This window comes from Fusarium graminearum, chromosome 1 (genome assembly GCF_000240135.3).
Source record: "Fusarium graminearum PH-1 chromosome 1, whole genome shotgun sequence".
Lineage (NCBI taxonomy): Eukaryota > Fungi > Ascomycota > Sordariomycetes > Hypocreales > Nectriaceae > Fusarium > Fusarium graminearum.
The window spans coordinates 4,142,339-4,163,784 of record NC_026474.1 but is presented as its reverse complement, the minus strand read 5'-3'; the positions used below and the strand labels follow the sequence as shown (position 1 = coordinate 4,163,784).

Sequence of the window (21,446 nt, the reverse complement as noted above, 5' to 3'; positions counted from 1 at the left end):
AGAGATATACCGACTGCCCGACATGGAAACGAACACGTTGAACTTTTTGGTGACGAAGCTGTTTGACTCTACTCAACTCGAGGTTTCAAGCTGACGATGTAAGCGGAAAAGGATGGTTTTGCGGCCTGGATGATGCTTGCCTAGTGCCAACTTTTATCGTTTTAGATTTATATAGAAATTCAAGTAAGTTTCTATGTGTAGAGAGAGAGAGAGAGAGAGAGAGATACAGATAATTTCAGTTTATTATAATTGTCCGGCTGAACAAGGTTAAAGGTTGCCACGTGCGGGCCCTTCCATTCTGATCGCCTTGCCTTTCCTGTCTTGACAAATCTACTGTTCCATCCGGCGTACTACTACCACGACAGGAAGCCGGTGATTGTTGCCTCCGTGTCTTTTCTTTCCCTCACGCACTTTCTTTCTTTTCATCGTTCCTTTCAACTTCTGCATAAACTTCTTCTTACCTTGCTTGCTCCAAGGTATACTCCCTCCACATCCCATCGGTACATACTTTGGCGCAAGACATATTCGACTCTTCAGCACACGAAGTCGGTTTAGCCTTATCTCGAGCGCCCCCTCGCGCATTGTCTTCGTGATGGAGACCGCCTTCGCGAAGCCGGCTGGCGATGTCCTCGCCAGCTTCAACGTGAACGAAAATACTGGCCTCAGTGACGCGCAGGTCACTGAATTACGCAGCAAACATGGGCGCAACTGTATGTCAACCTCTCTGCTAGCTGCCAGCAAGCCCCGCCATCAACTCCAACTGTTCTAACTTTCGATAGCCATTCCCGAGGAGCCTCCCACTCCCCTCTGGGAACTTATTCTCGAGCAATTCAAGGACCAACTTGTCATTATCCTTCTCGGTTCCGCCGCTGTATCTTTTGTTCTAGCCTTGTTCGACGAGGAAGAAGGATGGAGCGCCTTTGTCGACCCGATTGTTGTATGTACCTTGCTTCTGGAAACAATATGTTTCTGTCTGCTTGAGCAAACCGCTGACTTGACAGATCCTTACCATCCTCATCCTCAACGGTGTTGTCGGAGTCTCCCAGGAAAGTAGCGCCGAGAAGGCCATCGCCGCCTTGCAAGAATATTCGGCCAACGAAGCCAATGTGGTGCGAAACGGTGGCCAGGTCTCACGAGTAAAGGCTGAAGAGCTGGTCCCCGGTGATATTGTTACTGTTCACATCGGTGACCGTATCCCTGCCGATTGCCGACTTGTCTCCATCGAAAGCAACAGTTTCTCCGTCGACCAAGCAGTTCTTACTGGAGAGAGTGAGAGTGTCGGAAAACGCGCTTCTACAGTTGTCGAAGATGATAAGGCTGTTCTACAGGACCAGACCAACATGTTGTTCTCTGGAACAACAGTGGTTACTGGTCGCGCTCGAGCCGTCGTCGTCCTCACTGGTTCCAACACCGCCATCGGAGATATTCACGAGAGCATCACTGCTCAGATCTCGGAGCCTACCCCCTTGAAGCAGAAGCTTAACGATTTCGGTGACAAACTGGCCAAGGTCATTACTGTCATCTGCATCCTGGTCTGGCTCATTAATATCCCCAACTTCAACGACCCTAGTCACGGTAACTGGACCAAGGGTGCCATCTACTACCTGAAGATTGCCGTCTCTCTTGGTGTCGCTGCTATCCCCGAGGGTTTGGCTGTTGTTATTACCACCTGTTTGGCTCTTGGAACGAGAAAGATGGCCGCGAAGAACGCTGTGGTCCGAAGCCTCCCCTCTGTCGAGACTCTTGGAAGCTGCAGTGTCATTTGCTCTGACAAGACTGGTACCCTGACCACCAACCAAATGAGTGTGAACAAGGTTGTGCACCTGAACGAAGACGGTAGCGAGCTTAGCGAGCTTGATGTTGAGGGCACTACTTTCGCTCCTCGTGGATCTATCAAGGCCAGCGGTGTCATCGTTCGGGACCTTCATGTCACGTCCAACACAATTCGGCAAATGACCCAGGTCGCCGCCATCTGCAACGACGCTCAGCTTGCCTACGATTCCCAATCTGCCACCTTTTCCAGCATCGGTGAACCCACCGAGGGCGCTCTTCGAGTTCTCGTCGAGAAGATTGGACCTTGCGCTCCCACCAATACCCGCCCCGAAGATTGTGTTCATTATGCCAGCGCTGCCTACCAGAAGGAACTTCCCCGTCTCGCCACATACGAATTCTCCCGTGATCGCAAGAGCATGTCCGTCTTGGTTGGCAGTGGAAGCAACAAGAAGCTCCTGGTCAAGGGTGCTCCCGAGTCTGTCATTGATCGCTGCACAGAGACCCTTGTTGGCTCCAATGGCAAGAAGGTCCCCCTCACCAAGAAGATTTCAGACCGTTTGATGACTGAGATTGTACGATACGGCAACAACGGTCTCCGAGTTATCGCCCTCGCCAGCATTGACAACGTGCCCGAGAACCCTCTTCTCCAGACCGCTGATACCACCGAGCACTACGCCCAGCTTGAACAAAAGATGACTTTCCTCGGACTTGTTTGCATGCTTGACCCTCCTCGTGAGGAGGTCCCTCATGCTGTTAAGCAATGCAAGGACGCTGGTATCCGTGTTATTGTTATCACTGGCGACAACCGCAACACTGCTGAGAGCATCTGCCGACAGATTGGTGTCTTTGGCCAGCACGAGGATCTTACTGGAAAGAGCTACACTGGCCGCGAATTTGATCAACTGTCTCCCAACGAGCAACTCGAAGCAGCCAAGCGTGCCTCTCTGTTCTCCCGTGTTGAGCCCAGCCACAAGTCCCGACTGGTCGATCTCCTTCAGTCTCTTGGCGAAGTTGTTGCCATGACTGGTGATGGTGTCAACGACGCTCCTGCTCTGAAGAAGGCTGATATCGGTGTTGCCATGGGTTCTGGAACCGATGTCTCCAAGCTGGCCGCCGACATGGTCCTCGCCGACAGCAACTTTGCCACTATCGAGGTCGCTATTGAGGAGGGACGCTCCATCTACAACAACACTCAACAGTTCATCCGTTATCTCATCTCCTCCAACATTGGCGAGGTTGTTTCCATCTTCCTCACGGCTGCTCTTGGCATGCCTGAAGCCCTGGTTCCTGTTCAGCTTCTTTGGGTAAACCTTGTCACCGATGGTCTTCCTGCCACCGCTCTGTCTTTCAACCCTCCTGATCACGACATCATGAAGCGTCGCCCTCGCAAGCGAGACGAACCCCTCATTGGTGGCTGGCTGTTCTTCCGTTATCTCGTCATTGGTACATACGTTGGTCTTGCTACTGTTGCTGGATACGCCTGGTGGTTCATGTACAACACGGAGGGCCCCCAGATCACTTTCCGCCAGCTCACTCGCTTCCACCACTGCTCAGCTGAATATCCTGAAATTGGCTGCGCTATGTTCTCCAACGACATGGCCAAGTCGGCTTCGACTGTCTCGTTGTCTATCCTGGTCGTCATTGAGATGTTCAACGCCATCAACGCCCTGTCATCCAGTGAATCCCTTCTCACTCTGCCTCTGTGGAAGAACATGATGCTCGTCTACGCCATTGCTCTGTCCATGGCCCTTCACTTCGCCCTCCTCTACATTCCCTTCCTTCAGGGTCTGTTTTCCATTGTTCCCCTCAACATCCTGGAGTGGAAGGCAGTTGTTCTTATTAGTGCCCCAGTTGTGTAAGTTTTCCTCTCTGTTCTTTTTTTGTAAAGTCCATCCAACTAACTCTATACAGGCTCCTCGACGAGATACTCAAGGCTATTGAGCGACAGTTTTTCATGCAGACAACAACCGACATTTCCCTCAAGACAAAGAAAGAGCAATAGAGAAAAGCGCGCATAGAGAGATGAGGGTGGTGACGCGGTTAAAGCTAGTATTGACTAGAAACTTTTTGTACCATATGGCGATCAGCTCAAAGAGCTGTGATTAGAGCTAGACGGCCACATTGGCCTCCGATATAACAGAATCCCAAGTTTCGTTTTTATGCCATCAGACGTTCAATCCGAACAGCTAGAAAGTGAGATGTGACAGGTAGTTTCTTGCGAAGCAAAGATTGCAGATGTATTTGCGGATATCATGTTAAAACCAAATCTACGTAAAGCTAGTTTGTGTTCCACTTTCAGAGTCGTATCATATTTCTTCGTGTATCAACTCGCCCAGAGTCTTGCTCTCTTCCATGATTTCTCGAGCCTCACGCGCATTCACGTTCATGTCCTCCATTATCAGCTGCACAGCAAGTTCAGCAACTAAGACTGATTGAATAAAAGCTGCCGAACCACGCCCAGCAATGACACGGTCCTTGGTAGCCTTGTCTTTCAATGACTGGCCAAACTCGTCCACGAGGTAGTCGCACATGACTTTGCAGCCTCGTGGGCCATAATAGCCTGGGTTCAAGTCTCCCTCTTTCTTGAGTGACCTGGCCTGGCCTGTCTGGACCTTTTCAGCGTGTATATTGCGGTAATGGGACTCTTTTCCGTCAACAATCCTGGCCAAGTATTGCTGATGGTCGTCAAGCCGTTTCTCCAATCGGTCCCAGTCGATGTGAGGATAGCCTCTTTCACGCCATGTGTCCATAGCTGTTTCCCTCTTGTGCTTTGCACAGAACCTTGCCTGCATTTGCACAGTCAATCTCTTGCCTTTAGAGTAGTCCTTAAGAGCCTGCTCCAAAACAGCATCACCGCACCATGGACATTCGGCCATCCTTTCTTCGGAGACTTTCTCATCTTCAGACGGTATCTCATTGGATTCCGTGTCGCTGAGTTGATCCAGATCCGACAAGATGGGCGATGAGACACTATCGGCATTACCACCTTCTAAATCGAAATCGAAATCAATATCAACCGGGTTGATGAACGTCGCAGGCTTATACTCGGGCGAAGGAGGTCGCATCTTCCTTTTTGGTTTTCTATTTCTGATCATAGCGGGTTTTTGGAAGACGCCCTTTCCGGCAGAAGTTGACCCTTGTGAAGCGCTGCTGGAACCTCCTTTCTTGTCTTGGCTAGAACAAGAATTTTCACGGCTTGGTAAAATCATGGGCGTTTTGACTCCCTTCTCGGGAGACCCCAGGTCATCCACAGGTACGGTCAGCTTGCGCTTTTTTGATTCTGGCTTTTGGGGGCTGAGAGATTCTCTTGAGACAAGCTTGAACGTTGATTTATCTTTGATTGGAGAGCTGTCAAGGCCGTCATCCTCGTCTTGTTTTGCCAGGGTCTTGCGATCTGAACCAATCCCTTTACCTGCCAGTAAGTTAACGTGATGACAAGAATATATATAGCAACGCGACAAACCTTTATTCGTTTGTGATTCCTGTGAGCTAGGGGACGCTTGCGACGCTCTTGAAGCTTGTGACCCCATGCCATTTCTGGAAGAGCCGTATCTCACTTTAGATTTTGAGGACTTTGTAAATCCTCGCGCATCAACGAAATGATTTGCCGAATCGTTTGCAGACCCAGAAGTCACCCTCCTTCGTTTGGAGCTTGAGGAAGATGTCTCTTCGGTATCATCGGCTGCCGATTGCTCGCTCCCGCGCTTTTGCGTCTTCTTTGTCGTCTTCTCTCGAGACTTGGCATTACTCGAAGCAGGGAAGTTGGTGCGTTTAATATTCCCCCGATTTGATCTTTCCGTCTCTGAATCATCAGAGTCAGAAACTATGTCTTTCTTGGCCCGACTGAATTTCAGTTTCAAATCTGCGACCGGTGGTATTTCCTCCTTATCATCGCCCTCGCTCTCGCCCTCGTCCCCGGAGGACACTGGTGGGGCGTTGACATCCTCAGGTTCCTTCTCAAGGGTTTGCCTCTGCTTTCCCTTGATATTGAACGTGCTGAGAAGTGACTCAGGTCTTGAGAGCTTACTCAACCCTACTCTCCTATTCATGGTTTGTTGAAAGCTTTCCTCTTCTTATTTCGTGATACGAAAACAAGATCGATAAAGATACTGTGCTCGAAGTTTTGAGTTGCAATGTGTCTGTAAACGCAGAGGAAAGGGAGTCATTAAGGCATCGCCATGCAAGAGATTGGGTGGGTGAAGGTGAGAAAGGGAAGAAAGAAAGGAAGTAAAAGAAGGTGAAGACGTGGTAATCACTCGAACAATACTTTGATCAATACCTAGGTATCTGACTGTTGATTAACGTTCACTCGCTTGCAAACAAGGTCCGCTGAAGTTGGGTGGCAGGGTTGCAGCGACGTTTACGCGTAGGGAGGCTAGCAGGCGCACCTACTTTGACAAACGCGCTCCTGCCGGATTGACCCCGCCCTGTAGCCTATCACTGAGACAGAAAGTCCAGCGTGCACAGGGGTAGACGCCGAACATTAGTGCTGCAGGTAGCCCATTAATGGTCAGTGCTCCAGCGCTCGGAAGCCGAAAGGGATGCCTGCCAACCGTTAGAGTTGTTGTTTGAATCAGGTCGCTTTCAACCTTGAACGTCACGACGAATTTTGGAGCTTTGAACAAGCTTTATGAACATACCCCGTTTGCTCGTAAATTAGAAAATCATCACCATCTGGCCTTCGGCAGCAAAGATGGCTCTCAACCGAAAGTACGCTGCTTTGCCAGATTTAGTGAGTTTGCTGTAGCTACAACAAAGCCAAACATCCAATGCTAACTCCCTATCTAGGATTCCGCTCCAGACATCTACGAAACTCCCGAGCTCATAGACGACAACTCCACGGTTCCCGTAAGCTTTATCCAACTTGGATACGCCACAACTTTACTCACTCAACCTACAGACGACCGCTGCTCGAACGCATTCGGACGATGAGTTCTATGATATGGAGGACGAGACACCTGGCATCTCTAGATCTCGTTTGCGAATAGATGAGGCTCGCTCTCGTTTTCTTCCTACGAACGTCGATGCGAACGGAGTGGACTTTTCAGACCGAGTTGATGGCAAACGCAAATCGTACAAGGCCTCTAGTCGTAGACAGCGCATACTGGAGGACGGAACCCAAGAGCTTGGCGATCTCTCCGACGACGACGATGACGAAAGTTTGGAACGAAGAATTGCTCGCTTGAAGCGTGAAGTAGAAGAGGCCAAGAATGAATATGCGAAGCGAAAGGCCGAATCTCAGGCGAAGGACGACAATGACGAGGCCACTGGCGACGATAGGTTGGCTTCCCTCAGCCAAGTGCTGGACGAGATCTCAAAGCCTGCAGGTCGCCCAACCGCAGTCAGGATGCCACAACCGATCACACCTTCAAGCCCGGAAGAGAAACCCGAAACAACATCAGGAGAGGATGCAACTTACACGGTGACATACGCACCAACATATGAGCAAAGTCATGCTTTGGCCAAAGCTGCTGACTTTGACCGCCGATTGTTGATGCTGGAGAAGGGCTTGGGAATCAATGCTTCATTGATGCCAGAGGCTGATGCCAATGGCCTTCCTCGCGCAATTCTACCGACTTTGGATTCCATGAACAAGCAGATTTCAACCCTGTCAGAAGCCTCGACTGCAAACTTGGATGCCATCAGCCGACGGGTACGGACGCTAGCTCAAGAGCAGGACAAACTCAATGACTCCAGGGAGAAAGCAAAGTCTTTGAGAGAAGAACTCGGCCGCAACGGCTCGACGGCTCAACTAGAAGAGTCTGAACAGGAAGCAAAGATCAATGCGCTCTACGGAATTCTTCCTACCATCGAGAACCTTACTCCCATACTCCCACCTCTCTTGGACCGGTTGCGATCACTCAGAGCTATCCATGCAGACGCTGCGGCTGCAAGTGATACATTGACTCGCATCGAGAGGCAGCAAGCAGAGATGGCCGCGGAATTGAAGCAGTGGAACGAGGGTCTTGTGAAGATTGAGACTGCTATAAAGGAAGGAAACGTTTCCATCGAGAACAATAAGCAGGTCATGGAAGAATGGGTCAAGGACCTTGAGGAGAGAATTGAGGATTTATGATTGATGATGTGTTGGTCAGATACCCTAGCAAATAAACCGAGTAATTATGGAATTTTTCCTAGCCTGCAGTTTAGAGCATATTGACACAATCGACTTGTACATACAAACTGTCAGCCAATTCATCGAGTATCAAGACCACTTCTCCTTTAGAGTTCAGTACTCTTTGAACTCATGATGGATCATGACGCCACAATGCACTGCCACATGACTGCGCCGCACGGACTATCTCCTAACCCGGCTCCGAGCCCAACCGCATGAGTCTTCGGCTCGTGAGTGGGGTTAAGGGCTTTGGCTCTCGAAAACCCTGACGTTCTCACCAAAAAAGTTGTCCCAAACAAGCGTCAATCTACAGCTCACGCCCGCGACCACCGCCCAATCCACCAATTTCCCTACAGTACGGCGATACTCCCGATCCAACGCGCATTTTCCCATCCAGCTTACCATCCTTCAGGTCGCAACAATGGACGCCTCCAAGCAGCCCGTCAAGCTCGTCAAGGTCACCCGAGTCCTCGGCCGAACCGGTGCGTTTTACACTCCCCACGAAATTTGACATGGACGGAGCGAAATATCAAAAAAATCGCCATGAAACGACGAAGCGGTTGAATAAATTTCTGACTCTGTTGGATAGGTTCTCGTGGTGGTGTCACCCAGGTCCGCGTTGAGTTCATGGACGACCAGACCCGATCCATCATCCGAAACGTCAAGGGCCCAGGTACGATTTATTCTCGAAAATCCCCTCACTTCGAATCCCCAACACGAGGGGCCAAGAGTAAGAATAATCAAGAATTGCGAATGCTGACTTTTGTCCGATACAGTCCGTGAGGACGACATCCTTTGCCTCCTCGAGTCCGAGCGTGAGGCCCGACGACTACGATAAATGTGCATTCTGGGGAGCATGGGGTTCTTGGAAGACGGTCAACGACGGATGGTCTATGCATGCTGAGGCGTGCGCGCCTTGTATTGGGACATTGACCTGGAGCTGCACATTACCCTTTTGGCACTCCAGTTTCATTTGTTAGAGGAGGCACACGGACGGGTCTGGGATAACGAAAAATTCCAGAACAGTTCTTCTTCTGCATGCAGCATTGGAATCCGACGAAAAAGTGAAATTCATTCTTGTTTCTCTCGCACACGACTTCCTCTATCTCCTTCTCAAACACACGTCTCGCGCCCTCTCGAAGCTCGGACAAGGAAACGAACTTGGGGGGGAGGATATGCAGTCAACACGTGCTACGATAATTCAATGACCTCAGTTTCGGTATTGACCTAGCAACAGGAGAATTCATGCCTCTTCTTATGACAAACTGTTCTCCATAAACTAACCTCGCTTCGCATCGTGAGTTCCTAGTCACGTGCAACTTTCCAACCTCAAATTGGGCGGGGCGGCCAGAGGAAATCTTCTCTTCTTCAACCTTGCAACATCTCACAAGATTCTTCAAAGCTTCAACAACTCTATTGGTAAGTCAACACAACTATTTGCTTTACACACACATTGGGAATGATGCTTTTTAGCATGTATTACCTGAAACATACATTGATGTACCTTTTTATCACCAAGATCTCTGACCCAAAATCCTCATTCACTCTTGATGTCGCACTTTTTCTCCAGGCCAGCTGGCTAACATACAAAAAGAATCTTCTAGGTTGACCGCTCCTGTAATGTCGGCACCCAAGCCTCCGGCCGGACATTTCAACGTCCTTTTCTTTGCCAGTGCGAGTTCCTTCACCGGCAAAGATCATGAAGCTCTGCCAGCCACTATGGCGCTCAGCAAGCTCTTCGCCGAGCTCGAGAACAGATATCCTGGCATCAAGGCAAAGATCCTTGACTCGTGCCTTGTTACTGTCAACCTCGATTATGTAGATTTGCCCGGTGAGGAGGGTGCAGAAGACACGATGATCCAAGAAGCAGACGAAGTGGCAATCATCCCTCCCGTCAGCTCCGGTTAACGGATATCGAGTGCCAGTCGAAAAAATCGCTCAGCGTCTGTATCGTGATTCGCTTGTACCTCGTAGCCGCATTGTAAAGGTCTTCTCCTAAGGACCTCCGTTGTCCGGCCGATCGTCTGGTAGCAACGGTTCACGCTCTCCATATTGTGACCTTACCCTATCCCAGGGACGGTTTTGTAGCCGCCACCAGCCAGGCTTCTTGTGATAACGCCGGTACCAGCGGGCGGCCAACACAAGGAAGACTATGAACAGAACAAAGCTCAGGGTTGATGCGACAGTGATGATGGTTGTGAGGCTCGTTATAGACGAAACCTGACACCCTAGAGGCCGTGACCGAAGCTCCCATCGCTCTGCCCAGTGTGGACAGATGTACTCATCGTATGCCGGAGCGAGCAACGGAATCTTGCTCACGTTGGGCACACAGGACCATGACTGTTACTTGGTTAGATCGAGTATCTTACTCGTGGGCTCTTGTTTAAAACATTGGGAGCCGTACAAAAGGACACCAACTGCATTGCGAAGTTGCAAGGCAACCCTTGCACGTTTGATGTTTCCAGCATCGTTGGAAGCGTTGGTCATCAGAGTACCCGCGTGAAGTAAAGTTGGTTCGAAATGCCTGGATATCACTATGAGAAAGCCACAAAGAGTCCATTATTGCGGATCAGAATGAGAGTTGTTACGGAAAATATCAGTACGAATACAATGGTGATTCAAGTTGACAGATGAATCAGCCTGTCATCATATCTGAAGCCAGAATAAAGCTGAGCGGGGAAGACCATTTATCATACATCGACCCCCTGCAGCCACACACGCCTTACAACAATGCCTCATACAATACAAAACTGGCTATGATACTTGGCCATGTATGCTGTATTTATCAAAGCATGGCTCGCCCCCTTGCTTGTCGAGACCTCCTCACTCGCCGCTTTGTCGCTCTAATTTCTGCTCTCCTTCTTTCAGCTCTTCTTTCTTTCACATCCCGAGCCGGATTATTGCCCAGGCTCTCAAGTGGCATGAGGTCAGATAAGAACCGCCGGATGTGTAGACCAGTCTTCTCACGTATGAAGGCGTCAATCTGCTCATTGCAGGCTGCTGAAGCTGCAATGTGTAACCCTCTTAATACATCTCGGTCTAGGATTTCGACTCGATCACATTCTCTAGTTTTTGTTTGGAGGCTTTGAATGGATGACATTCTTTTCGGGACGTTCGGCCGACCGATCTTGTGCCCAGAGAACCCCCTTGAACAGACGGTGACATGATTTGGTGAAATCGAAGAACTGTGATAATTGTCATTGTTATCTTGTGGCGCGTTCCCCTTGCCTTTGTCACGAGAAACCTTCTCTGGTGTAGATGGCAAGGTATCAGCCTTCGCCGATAGTCCGCAATCTTCTCCTACGGAAGTTGTTGTTGACCCAGGTTGAGGTGGCTGTGGCAAAGGTTTTTCGTGTCGGTTAACCGACTGTACGCGTTGAGGGACAACGATGTCGGCGCTTAGGCTATGGGAGCGTCTCGGACTTTTGTATACTAAACCGGGCTGGTTAAGGCTTTTTGACGGTCGGACTGATCTGGCGCCTGGGCTCTGGTCCTGGCCGGCTTTCGTTAAACGTGATACGTGTGTGCGAGCGCCGCTTTCTGCGCAAGATCGATGTTTGTCCAAGGATAGACCAGTGCCATACGGAGCAGTTGATCTTTTCGATATGACCGAGCGGCCAGCAGGTGTCTTTGGGCCTGAAAAGAAAGCTGCTGTAGTTTGTCTCGGCTTCCTTCTGCTTTGAGTAGATCGTGAATAAGAGTTTACTGCCTGTTTCTCGTGAACCCTTCGCTTACACGACGTCCTTTTCTCTGGGGATACCATGTTAGGCCACTCGGGGAAGGAATGCATATGGGTTCTGGGAACTCTTGCTGTAGGCCCAGCCAGTAACCTCTTTTCGGGGGCTTCAGAGTGCAACGGCCTTGGTTTTTGTGCAAGTTGAAGGCAATTCTAGCCACTACAATGGCACAAATTCCCAGATCGGTATGAAGTGCAGCGAGTCCTAGGTGCTTGTTCTGCAGCTGTAGTTCTCTTTCGTGGGCGCTCATCATTGTCGACCATTGCATATCTCCATTCGTCCATATCCTCAGCAGCTGGAAAAGGAATCTCTGTACTCGAGCTTGTACATCGGGTGGCACCATCCACTTGAACAAGATGCGGTTGCTTGGAGGGTGATTTTAAGTTCGGGGTTGTCGTAGCTCTATGTTTGAGAGATCCGGGGTAGAAAGGATGGTTTGCTTGATCCTTTGAAGTAATAGCTAGCCCAGCAGCCTTGAATTCGGAACGGAAGGGGAGAAGTGCAGCTATGGTCCGGAGGCTTGCACCAGACCGAGGCGGTGTTGGTGTTAAGACTGGAAGCTTTCCTTTGGCACCTGACTGCTCAGCATACTGCTGAAGCTCTTGGGTGAAATGATCAAGTGCTTCTCTTTGACTTGTAGTCCTTGATTCATTCTCGAGGCTGTCTGATGTTGCTGGTGCCGCTTTCTTTTGACTGTGCTTTAACCGTGGGGATTCATCCTTGATTGTCAGCAAGTGAAGTTGTTGTGCGACATTCCTCGAAATGGCTTCTACAAGTTCATTGTTCAGATTGAGGTTGTTTCTTGTCGTAGAAATATCCCCAAAGACATCTGTACCAGAGACTTGCGACGGTGTAGCATATTTGTGCGTCTCTGTGGTTCTAGGATGATCTCTGAGGGATGATGGCGACACTCTTCTTTGGGGTGTTACAACATCCATCTCAGACATGTGCAGTGGACTGACAGACCTGTGTCCGTTTTCCGTGATCATAGAACTGACCTCTGAGGCATGACCAGGTGTGGACTGTATATCATAATCCAGCCAAGTTTGGTTCTGTATTGCTAGATCGCCTGTTGTAGTTCTCTCAGTGGCTCCATGTGGCTCAATGGCGTTATCGGGTGAGTTATTCAAGGAGCTTGTAGCTGATGGTGTATGAACCGGCGATGAAAATGGCTGCCGGCCGTGGCGTTGACTTGTGGGTGTCCGATGGCGTACACGTACATGCCGTCGTGGCAGAAAGATGCTTCGCCCGCGACGTCCTGAGTTATCGCTAACAGAGTGAGGTGGGCGTGTTTTGGTAAAGGAGGGATGATTAGAAGAAGCAAGTTTAGACGATGATGTGACCATTCTGCGATATACAAGTTATGCAGTTCCCGAATAATTTGGGTGATATAAAGAAGAAGAAAGGGAGTTGATTACGGAGTCATAATACAATGGATTGGGTGGTGAAGATGAGGAGAGAGAGAGAGTCTGCTGAGTTTGTGATATTCCGAGAACTTGGGTTGTGAAAGGTTCCTTCCTTTAGAAGATGTTGCAAACACAATTCCTGCCCATTCGAGCTGGGAGAGCTGTACAAGGAAAGAGCTGGTGTCGTTTATTTAATGTCCTTGATACCAGGTGATCCGTAGACTTCTAGTTGGCGTCGTCCCTTTCGTAAGAGGAACTCAATGGCAGCAAAATCTCGTTTATCAATGCTCAAGTTTCGAGCAAACTCATTTCTACAGGTAAATAGTAAATATTAGAGAATATTAACATAGATTTTAATAGATTAACGAACCTCGCATAGCTCTCAAAGTGTGGCCGGGTAGCCTTTAAAGCGTCAGTGTCAGTGTCAACCTCGGCATTCATTGCTCGTTCATCATTTCATACCTGTGGCTTCTTTCGCGTCTCTCGGAGACAATTGCGGTAGAGGGCAAGAACCTCTTTTTGAAGCCCTGATAGGCGAGCCATTATGACTTGGTTTAAATCCAACAGATCAAGGTAGAGAGCGGGTGAGTAGTCAACAGTTGAATAATTAGAGTGAGTGTTGATGTAATTGATAAAGTTCAGTGGAATAGAAAATATGGAGCTTTGGGAGCCTCTATTCATGCTGTGGAGACAAGTCACCTCAGAAGCTCTCAACAACAAGTACTATCACCGAAATACTAACCTGCAAGTGCCAAGTCTCATTTATCCAAAATCACAAAAATACACCGCGTGTTATAATGTGATACGGTCTCATATTTATTTCCTAGTCTATCTCTACGACGCCGTTCCAACAATATAGTTTCCGTCCCCAGAACCATCTGACTCTGGTGCAAATATACTATCAGCATCGCCTTCAACCTCATCATACTCCCACTCACTGAGGAGCTTCTCCCTCTCCAATACAACAGCTTCTAGCCACTTATTCTCAGCTGCCATACGCCTCACCATTTCTCTCTCCTTCTCTTTGCAGGAATCGTCTAGTCTGTGCTTGGCGCTGTACATGAGCTCCTCTCTGTAGGTTTCGTTGTCTTGGAGTTTTACCTCCAAGTCCTTGAGCTGCTCAGCCTTCCACTTTTGCCAGGCATATTGTTTTTGATCCATGCGCTTTCTCAAATCGAGCATCGCGTTTTCTATTTCTTCGTCCCCATCTTTCCTATCCTTCCAATAAGCTTTGAGTCGCTCATGATAGGCTTGTTCGAGGTCATTTTCTTGAGCTGCTCGAATTTGGAAATCTTTGTTCAAGGCATCTTCCTTTTCTGCCATCTTCTTCGAAATGGTGATCTTCAACTCAGACCGTTCTGATTCGTGCTTCTTTTCCAAAGAGTCTTTCGCGGATTCGATGCCAATAACCATGTCCTCGCCCTCTGTTTCCTGGTCGATTTCGAGCAATACTTGCTGTAACTCATGTAATTGGTCGAGTGAAATCCGTAACTCATGATACTTGATTTCGATATCCCTTCGTCGAATGCTTTCCTGTCGGGCCCTTTCCTCGAGCTCGCGCTGTCGGCGTTCCTCTTCCAACCGTTCCTGCTCCTGTCGTAATAGCTCAGCCTTGAGAGCTTCTTCACGTTCAAACTCTTCTATTTGCAGAAGAGCTTGGCGTATCTCTTCAGCTTCCGCTAATTCATTAACTCGTCTTTCTTCTCGTCTGGCTGCAGCTCCGTCCTTGACTGCTTGAAGGTGCTCCATTGTGCAATCGCAAGTTCGCCAGCGCCTCTCACAGACATAACAAAATTGATTCCCGCATCGACAAGTCATATGCTGGCAGGCCTCTCTATGTTCGACCAAAGCATGGCATTTGGAACACCTTTTCCAGCCTTCTTCTTCGGCTAGTTGATTCGTAAGGGTCATATCAACGTCCTGGGGGCACTCTTCTCCCTGATGAGCCGGTCCTCTACACAATGTACACGTTCGGTGAGATCGATCGCAAACGCCTCTGCGCCTGCTTAGGTCAATTCGTTTAGGCTTTATCCAGAGACTGCAGTTAGGTTCGCTGCAATAAACTCGTTCGCTGACGGGTAATTCCCACTCCTTGGACCGTTCTTCAAACGTTTTCTTAAGGTTAGACGGAATGAATCGAAGGACGATTTTGACTGGGACCTCGTTCAAACAACATTTAGGTGGCCACTGCTGCTCATTCTGGCATGCAGCGGAAACCAGACGGATGAAGCAGTCGTGACAGTAACTATGGCAAGGCACTTTAATGACATCCTTGGGGTGAAAGTCGTCGAGACATGAGACGCATTCACTGCTGCTCATTAGTAAGGGAAAGTAGTGGATAGACTCAAGACCTACACTTCCTCGATGGTATCGGGCTTGGTCAAACGAACGAGGTTCTCGCTGCCAGGTTCGGTCTCTCCAGCTTCTTCTCGCAGAGCCATCAGGACCGCTCCTGTAGCACTGCTTTCGCCCTTTTCTTCGCTGCGCTGGAAGAACCGACGAAGCGCAACGAGGCGCTTCTTGTTTGCCTTGGCCCCATTCTTTGTAACAGTAACACTGGGACCAAAAGTTGTCATAAGTATATCGGGTTTGATCTTAGGTACATCTTTACTTGTGTCATCTTGGACGAGTTTTTCGATAGGGATGATGATGGGCAGATACGGTTCTTTGTTTTTGCCCTTTTCATTCTCTTGAAGCTGTCGTTGAGCATCAGCTTCTTTCTTCTGGCGATCCTCTTCGATATTCCTCTCTTCGACGTTCTGAACCGATGACTGAAGTATATCCAGGAGAACCTGAGATGTTATGTTAGGAGCCCTCCTCAGTGCACCTGGCGGATTGTATGTGCGCCAGTCAAAGTCAACATCGTCAAGGGTTGGCAAGTTGTTGGTGGACCAGGTAATTCGTGGTTCCCTATTTTTCCAAGCAGACTCCAAATTGTCAAGAACTTCGAGGGGATTCTCATAAAAGTCGATGTAATCCTCAGGTCCGAAAGCGCCAGGCATGAGGGGCTGATCTCGGCTTAAGCCAGTCATGCCTCTTGCGATTTCTTCCGAGGCGAGGTTCCCCTTCTTGACTGCTCGATAAGTGCAGCGGGTAGTTTATCGCTGACAAGTAAACAAAATGAGGATATGGTTAAGATTTGAACGGCTCGATTATATATAGGTACGATAGTATACAACAAACAAGGCGAATGGGAGAGTGTCTCAGCCCCGCAAGGTACGGTAACTCGTTGGTTGAAGCCTAAAGGTGTAATAAGTCGACAGGCCAATCTTCCTTTGGTTGGTTGAGATGGGCTATGTAAGAGACATATGGGAAACAGCACGGGCGTAGAATCCCTGGGTTTGAATGCAAGCGAGAGCTCACTACTACACTGGTGAATGACATGATCAAGTTGTCGCCTTTACTAACTCCACTAGGCATTCTCCAAAAGCTAAGTCAGCCCTGGAGGAGATGCTGAAGCGAAGCTATCGCGCCCTGGAATGCCTCGAGATAGTGTATGGCCTTGGTGAGTACATGTGACCGACCAATAAGACGTCCCATGCCGTAGCACGCACGCATCTCCCTAGTCATTTCTGGAGTGTTACTGCAAAGGCGGGCGAAGTGGCACTGGTACAAATTGCTGATAAAGTGACCATTAGGAATAGGACCGAGGTTCAGCTGAAGCTTCTAGCGTGTCTTTGGGAGTGCGCGTGGTCTAAAAGGGATCATTGTAGCCTAAAAAGGATAAAGTAATTCAACAGAGTAACAAGAGAATGAACCCATTGCGTTGGGCAGTGCTACACCAAGGCAGTATGGATGTCGATACTATCTAGGTACCTAGGTAGCTGGGCGTTGGACAAATCCATTTATAGATGTGCAATTAAGAAATGGGCTATAAGTGCAACTAGCCCAAAGACTTGAGTGGGACATGGAGAAATGGCCATATACCCAAGTTGAACATTCCGTGTTATGGGAAAGCTGTACAGAGTTGACATTTTCTCCTGATAACCGTGGTACATCAGTGCCTATTTGATTAAAAATAAATAAAGAAAAAACGTGTAGATATTTTCGATTATCATTTTCTTTCAATGGACATCCTCTAATTGATCACGTGCTCACGACTTGCAGAAAAAACCTCTTTCCTAAGCAAATCTACCTAACCAAGATATTCGATTTAGTTTTGGACCCAAAAATCATTTACGGCTAATAATACTATAAACTTGATTCATCGGATCCCGTCTTGCAATATGTCCATCGGTGAGCAGGGCGAGTCTGCCCAGTAAGTTCACATCTTGTACAGAGTCCAGGGTATGCCATTTTCTAACATGATGAATTAGTCCACTCAAGATCTTTGATATCGCCAGAAAGCAAGATCGTTTTTTGTATGCTCTTGCGCCCATGGTCCGATATGGCAAGGTATGTAACTATTTGCTAAACTCAAAGCACTTTGCTAATTTGCGACAGCTTGCCTTTCGACAAACAGTTCACAAATATGGAGTTGACCTTTGCTGGTCCCCCATGATCCTCGCCAAGGAGTTCAACCGTAGTAGTTTCGCTCGAGATAGTGGTGAGTAATTATTTCCAGGGGTTAAGCAGAAGCTAACATATACAAATAGACTGGAGCTTCTCTACTGAACCCAAACAGCCGCCAACCATTGTGCAGTTCGGTGCAAATGTACCCCTGGAACTCGCTCGTGCATCAGCACTCGTTGCTCCTTCCAGTCAAGGCGTTGATCTCAATTGTGGATGTCCTCAATCTTGGGCTTGCGCTGAGACTCTAGGCGCTGCTTTGATGAACCATCGTGAGCTAGTCCGGGATATGGTCGTCGAGACCAGACAACGCCTAGCAAGTGACGGATGGGGCGTCGGCCTCGAGAAGGATATTGACAGCCCCAAAGGACGAAGTGTGAGTGTGAAAATCAGGATTCACAACGACCTCAGGTATAATCCCCCTCACCCGAAATAAAGAATGTTGCTCACTCCTAAAGACAAACCATGGACTTCATAGATACTGTAATAGGGCACCCCCAGAATCGCCTTATTGACTGGCTTACTATTCACCCACGAACAAGATCAACACCATCAACTACCCCAATCAGGACTGAGGCCCTCGAAATTTTAACAGAGAAATACTCAAAGATACTCCCTATTCTCCTCTCCGGAGATGTCTTCGATCTCTCCACCCTCCCCTTTCAGCCCACCATCACCACCAACAACGATACCCCTCTTCCATGTATCGACAAGCTAGTTCTCAACGACACAAACTCTGCTGTCAACATGCCACGCCCCAGCAACACCCATCTCTCAGGCTTCATGTCTGCCCGTGGCCTTCTTGCCAACCCCGCCATCTGCGCCGGCTACTCCGCTTGCCCCTGGGAAGCTGTTGAGACATTCATGTGCAAAGTGGCACGGGCTCCTGTGCCGTTCAAGCTGGTCCAGCACCATGTCATGGAGATGACAGCGCCTGGAATGGGCCCCGATAAGACCTCGCTTCTAGAAAAGAAGGAGCGTGGTGAGATTATGAAGTTGAACAATACCTGCGAAATTGTCGACTATCTTGATGAAAAGATCGAAGAGAAGACGGGGAGAGTTGGTGGCATGAGACGGGATCTGTGATTTACGTTTCACGACAAGTATGGACTACGAAACGACAAAAGCATGGTATCTCGTTTAATGCATTCATGACTATAAAATTCATTCTCTGCTACCTTTGCTACAGAGTTTCCCACGATCCGCCTCTTGCACCAGCGCTCAAAGACCACTCAATACGCTTTGAATACCTGCCGTTCCAGAGTCATCACGTCTCTGTACGAATGCTCTGAAATCCGCCCTGGACAACTTGCCCCTCATACCCGTGGCCGCCAGCGTTCGTGTCTTTTCTCGGAGCGCCTCAGGCCCGACAATAAACAGCGAGCCAACCTCTGTGAGCATTTCGACGGCAGAGCCAACCTCTTTGGTCAAAGGCCACTCGCGCATGGTGGACACATATTTCGCGATATCCTGCGTCACCATGAGACCGCCGGTTGCGTTGACCTGGAACTTCTTGAAGTGCTCAAAGAGAAGCTTGAAAAGCACCAGTGCTAGCTCGGTAAAGAACTTCTCAGAATTCTGTCCATCAATGGCTTGGCGAGCAAGACGGTGGACACGGGCCAGGAATGTGCAGATACTCAGGCACGTCTGTGTCTGGAGTGAGTCAAGATCGACCTCCTTTGGTCGAAAATCTTGCTTCTTCTGGCCAGCAAGTGACTTGGTCACCCAATTGGACACAACGTCAATGGTTCCCTTCATGACGTTGTTTGTCTTCTTTTCAATGTTACTAATGGCTACCCTTTTCTGCGCCTCCATGCTCCGCCTGACTGTTGTGTTTGATTCTGCAAGGCGTATAAGGACGACCGTGATGAATCGATCCATGAGACTTGTAATCGTGACAGCTGGATGAATCGTTGGTAGGTACGACAGATCAGGTTCGGTTTTTGTGTTTTCTTGCACAGAAATTTGGTCGATGGCAGCGTCGAGGGTTGTCTCGATATAAACCTGACCTAGGCTCGTCAGGAGCAGGTTGAGGAGTGTGTTCACATCCTTGGGAGTATCAGTTTGGGAGCCGAGCTCAAGTGTACGCTGAACGCTCTCAGCCAACCACTTGAGCATGCGCTTGGCATTTGCTACGCTCAAAGCACCGTCCTCTTCTGAAACCTCGATTTCGTTCTTGTTGTCCTTGTCTTTATCTTGAACTCCGGCAACGCGCAACATCATGCGCTTCTGTGTAGGCGTGAGTTCTGATGAGTCAAGACGTTCGATGTAGGCGTCCTTTGCGGACGCAATTAACTGCGTGCCTTGCTGAGCAAGTGATGCCATAAACCCAGTAGGCGCCTTCTTCTTCCTCGAATGGTATATGCTGTACTTGAACAGCAGTGAGCTGTACATTTCTTCTAAACTCTTTCTCTCTCGGTCAATGTATGAGTTGCCGATCATGTATGGCACGAAAAGCTCTTCCATTTGCTGGTCGAGGGTATGGGCTATAGAAGCTGAGCAAGGCTCGGGGTTTTCTGTCAACCCGTGGGATTTTAAGTCTTCGACCAGCGTTCCGAGATACGTCCTTGACGAGTGCAGAGCTCTGAGGAAAGCCAGTGAAGAGATTTTAAGAGTTTCATCCAATACCATTTCGAGCCTCTGTTGGATTGACTGCTGGAATATTCGTTGAATGAACTTGATGAGCACTGTTTCGTAGTATGGGAAAATGAGCTTGATCTGGTTGGACTCGTCCTGCATGACAATCTTGATCTCGTCAAGCAGGTTTTGCAAGCTTGGCTCTACTGTCGGTGGTTCTGAGTCGGGGTCTGCCAGCTGCTCCCAAGTGTCGCTGTCCACTTGAACCTCATCGGCAAGGAGCTGATCCCGGTCCAAGAAGAATGCATGCTGGTTGACAAAGGTCGCAATCACACTGGCGCCCCCATTGAAGTCGTAGAGAACCTTTGCACATTCCATCATGTCGCCGTAATTGCCCTTCTTGTTGCTGTTTTCAAATTGCTGTAAAAGATCCTGTTCGAGCGTTTCGCAGAACTTTTCCAAGACCTCTCTTGTGTTGTGTAGTCTCACGTTGCCCATAATACCATTCGTGATGCCACCATTTCTCTGGCCGTTTGTCTGCCCCCACGATGTCGGGTCCAGCCGCTGACTTATGCGCATGAGTTGGCGAACGATCATGGCGCATCGCACCTTGTGTTCAGAACCGGCCTGTCGCTGGACGTCTTGTAGCATTGACAGCTTACCCGTTTCGCTGACCTCTGTCCAGCACTGGATTAGGAATATGGCATCATTGGCTCGCCTTCGCTTCTTGTCCAAGTCCTCGAGCTTCTCTCCGATCTGCAACGCCACGTTGCCGTGTGCGCGGGAATTGAGACCGATTCCATTCTTGTAGGAATGTTCCTGGTTGAGAGAGAGGTCTAGCTGTTCGAACGCCCGCATAGATTCGTCGAGTTTCTCTCCCAGTGTTTCAAGAGTTGAATCGTGAGCTACCTCTGCGCGGCGCACATGCGACATGAGCTCCGATTCCTTCTCCTGGAGCTCTGCTCCCAGGGAACCGAGCTGGTCGAGGGCATCTAAGACTTTGAATCAGCATGATTGGCTCTACATCGACCTGCCAAAGAGCGTCTGCCGTACTCTCAAATGTTCGAATCAGGGGTTTGGGATCGAAGGGCGCTTGCGCATTGCCAGATCGGCGGTTCGAGGGTACGGCGCTCTCGGCGAGACTGTCGACAAAGTCACGCACTATAAAGTCCTTGTTTGAAAAGTCTTCGAGAGTAAAGTTCGGTCCTCTTGGGAAGAGACTCGTCTGGCCAGAAGCAGCGCGCTCCATGTTGTTGATGCTGACGAGGGTAGAGGCGCTACATGTGGAGAGGGATCATCGACGGTCGATACGGATGGAGGGAGATACGT

General features: G+C 49.1%; 10 protein-coding genes across 10 annotated transcripts; 5 read left to right on the top strand and 5 right to left on the bottom strand.

Moving 5' to 3' along the window:
* Window positions 1-592: 592 nt before the first annotated feature.
* FGSG_01265 (sarcoplasmic/endoplasmic reticulum calcium ATPase 2) lies at window positions 593-3,775 on the top strand (the record flags this gene model as incomplete). The annotated part of the gene is made up of 4 exons (XM_011318743.1): window positions 593-710; window positions 780-937; window positions 1,002-3,628; window positions 3,685-3,775. The coding sequence occupies 4 exons, from the start codon at window positions 593-595 to the stop codon at window positions 3,773-3,775; spliced, it is 2,994 nt and encodes a 997-aa protein (XP_011317045.1).
* Window positions 3,776-4,079: 304 nt separating this feature from the next.
* Window positions 4,080-5,822, bottom strand: FGSG_01264 (uncharacterized protein; the record flags this gene model as incomplete). Its single annotated transcript, XM_011318742.1, has 2 exons — window positions 4,080-5,185; window positions 5,237-5,822. The coding sequence occupies 2 exons, from the start codon at window positions 5,820-5,822 to the stop codon at window positions 4,080-4,082; spliced, it is 1,692 nt and encodes a 563-aa protein (XP_011317044.1).
* A 644-nt stretch (window positions 5,823-6,466) lies between these two features.
* On the top strand, window positions 6,467-7,849 carry FGSG_01263 (uncharacterized protein; the record flags this gene model as incomplete). The annotated part of the gene is made up of 3 exons (XM_011318741.1): window positions 6,467-6,505; window positions 6,562-6,621; window positions 6,674-7,849. The coding sequence occupies 3 exons, from the start codon at window positions 6,467-6,469 to the stop codon at window positions 7,847-7,849; spliced, it is 1,275 nt and encodes a 424-aa protein (XP_011317043.1).
* A 329-nt stretch (window positions 7,850-8,178) lies between these two features.
* Window positions 8,179-9,151, top strand: FGSG_11922 (uncharacterized protein). The gene is made up of 4 exons (XM_011318740.1): window positions 8,179-8,243; window positions 8,301-8,370; window positions 8,478-8,561; window positions 8,665-9,151. The coding sequence occupies exons 2-4, from the start codon at window positions 8,310-8,312 to the stop codon at window positions 8,724-8,726; spliced, it is 207 nt and encodes a 68-aa protein (XP_011317042.1). The 5' UTR covers window positions 8,179-8,243; window positions 8,301-8,309; the 3' UTR covers window positions 8,727-9,151.
* Window positions 9,152-9,508: 357 nt separating this feature from the next.
* FGSG_11921 (uncharacterized protein) lies at window positions 9,509-9,796 on the top strand (the record flags this gene model as incomplete). Its single annotated transcript, XM_011318739.1, has 1 exon — window positions 9,509-9,796. One exon carries the CDS (start codon window positions 9,509-9,511, stop codon window positions 9,794-9,796), a length of 288 nt encoding a protein of 95 aa, XP_011317041.1.
* A 1,981-nt stretch (window positions 9,797-11,777) lies between these two features.
* FGSG_01261 (uncharacterized protein) lies at window positions 11,778-12,971 on the bottom strand (the record flags this gene model as incomplete). Its single annotated transcript, XM_011318738.1, has 1 exon — window positions 11,778-12,971. One exon carries the CDS (start codon window positions 12,969-12,971, stop codon window positions 11,778-11,780), a length of 1,194 nt encoding a protein of 397 aa, XP_011317040.1.
* Window positions 12,972-13,865: 894 nt separating this feature from the next.
* FGSG_11920 (uncharacterized protein) lies at window positions 13,866-14,780 on the bottom strand (the record flags this gene model as incomplete). Its single annotated transcript, XM_011318737.1, has 1 exon — window positions 13,866-14,780. One exon carries the CDS (start codon window positions 14,778-14,780, stop codon window positions 13,866-13,868), a length of 915 nt encoding a protein of 304 aa, XP_011317039.1.
* Window positions 14,781-15,382: 602 nt separating this feature from the next.
* On the bottom strand, window positions 15,383-16,033 carry FGSG_11919 (uncharacterized protein; the record flags this gene model as incomplete). The annotated part of the gene is made up of 1 exon (XM_011318736.1): window positions 15,383-16,033. The coding sequence occupies one exon, from the start codon at window positions 16,031-16,033 to the stop codon at window positions 15,383-15,385; it is 651 nt and encodes a 216-aa protein (XP_011317038.1).
* A 1,224-nt stretch (window positions 16,034-17,257) lies between these two features.
* FGSG_01258 (uncharacterized protein) lies at window positions 17,258-18,626 on the top strand (the record flags this gene model as incomplete). The annotated part of the gene is made up of 4 exons (XM_011318735.1): window positions 17,258-17,267; window positions 17,494-17,577; window positions 17,627-17,916; window positions 18,042-18,626. The coding sequence occupies 4 exons, from the start codon at window positions 17,258-17,260 to the stop codon at window positions 18,624-18,626; spliced, it is 969 nt and encodes a 322-aa protein (XP_011317037.1).
* Window positions 18,627-18,761: 135 nt separating this feature from the next.
* FGSG_01257 (uncharacterized protein) lies at window positions 18,762-21,366 on the bottom strand (the record flags this gene model as incomplete). The annotated part of the gene is made up of 2 exons (XM_011318734.1): window positions 18,762-21,109; window positions 21,171-21,366. The coding sequence occupies 2 exons, from the start codon at window positions 21,364-21,366 to the stop codon at window positions 18,762-18,764; spliced, it is 2,544 nt and encodes an 847-aa protein (XP_011317036.1).
* Between the last annotated feature and the right edge of the window lie 80 nt (window positions 21,367-21,446).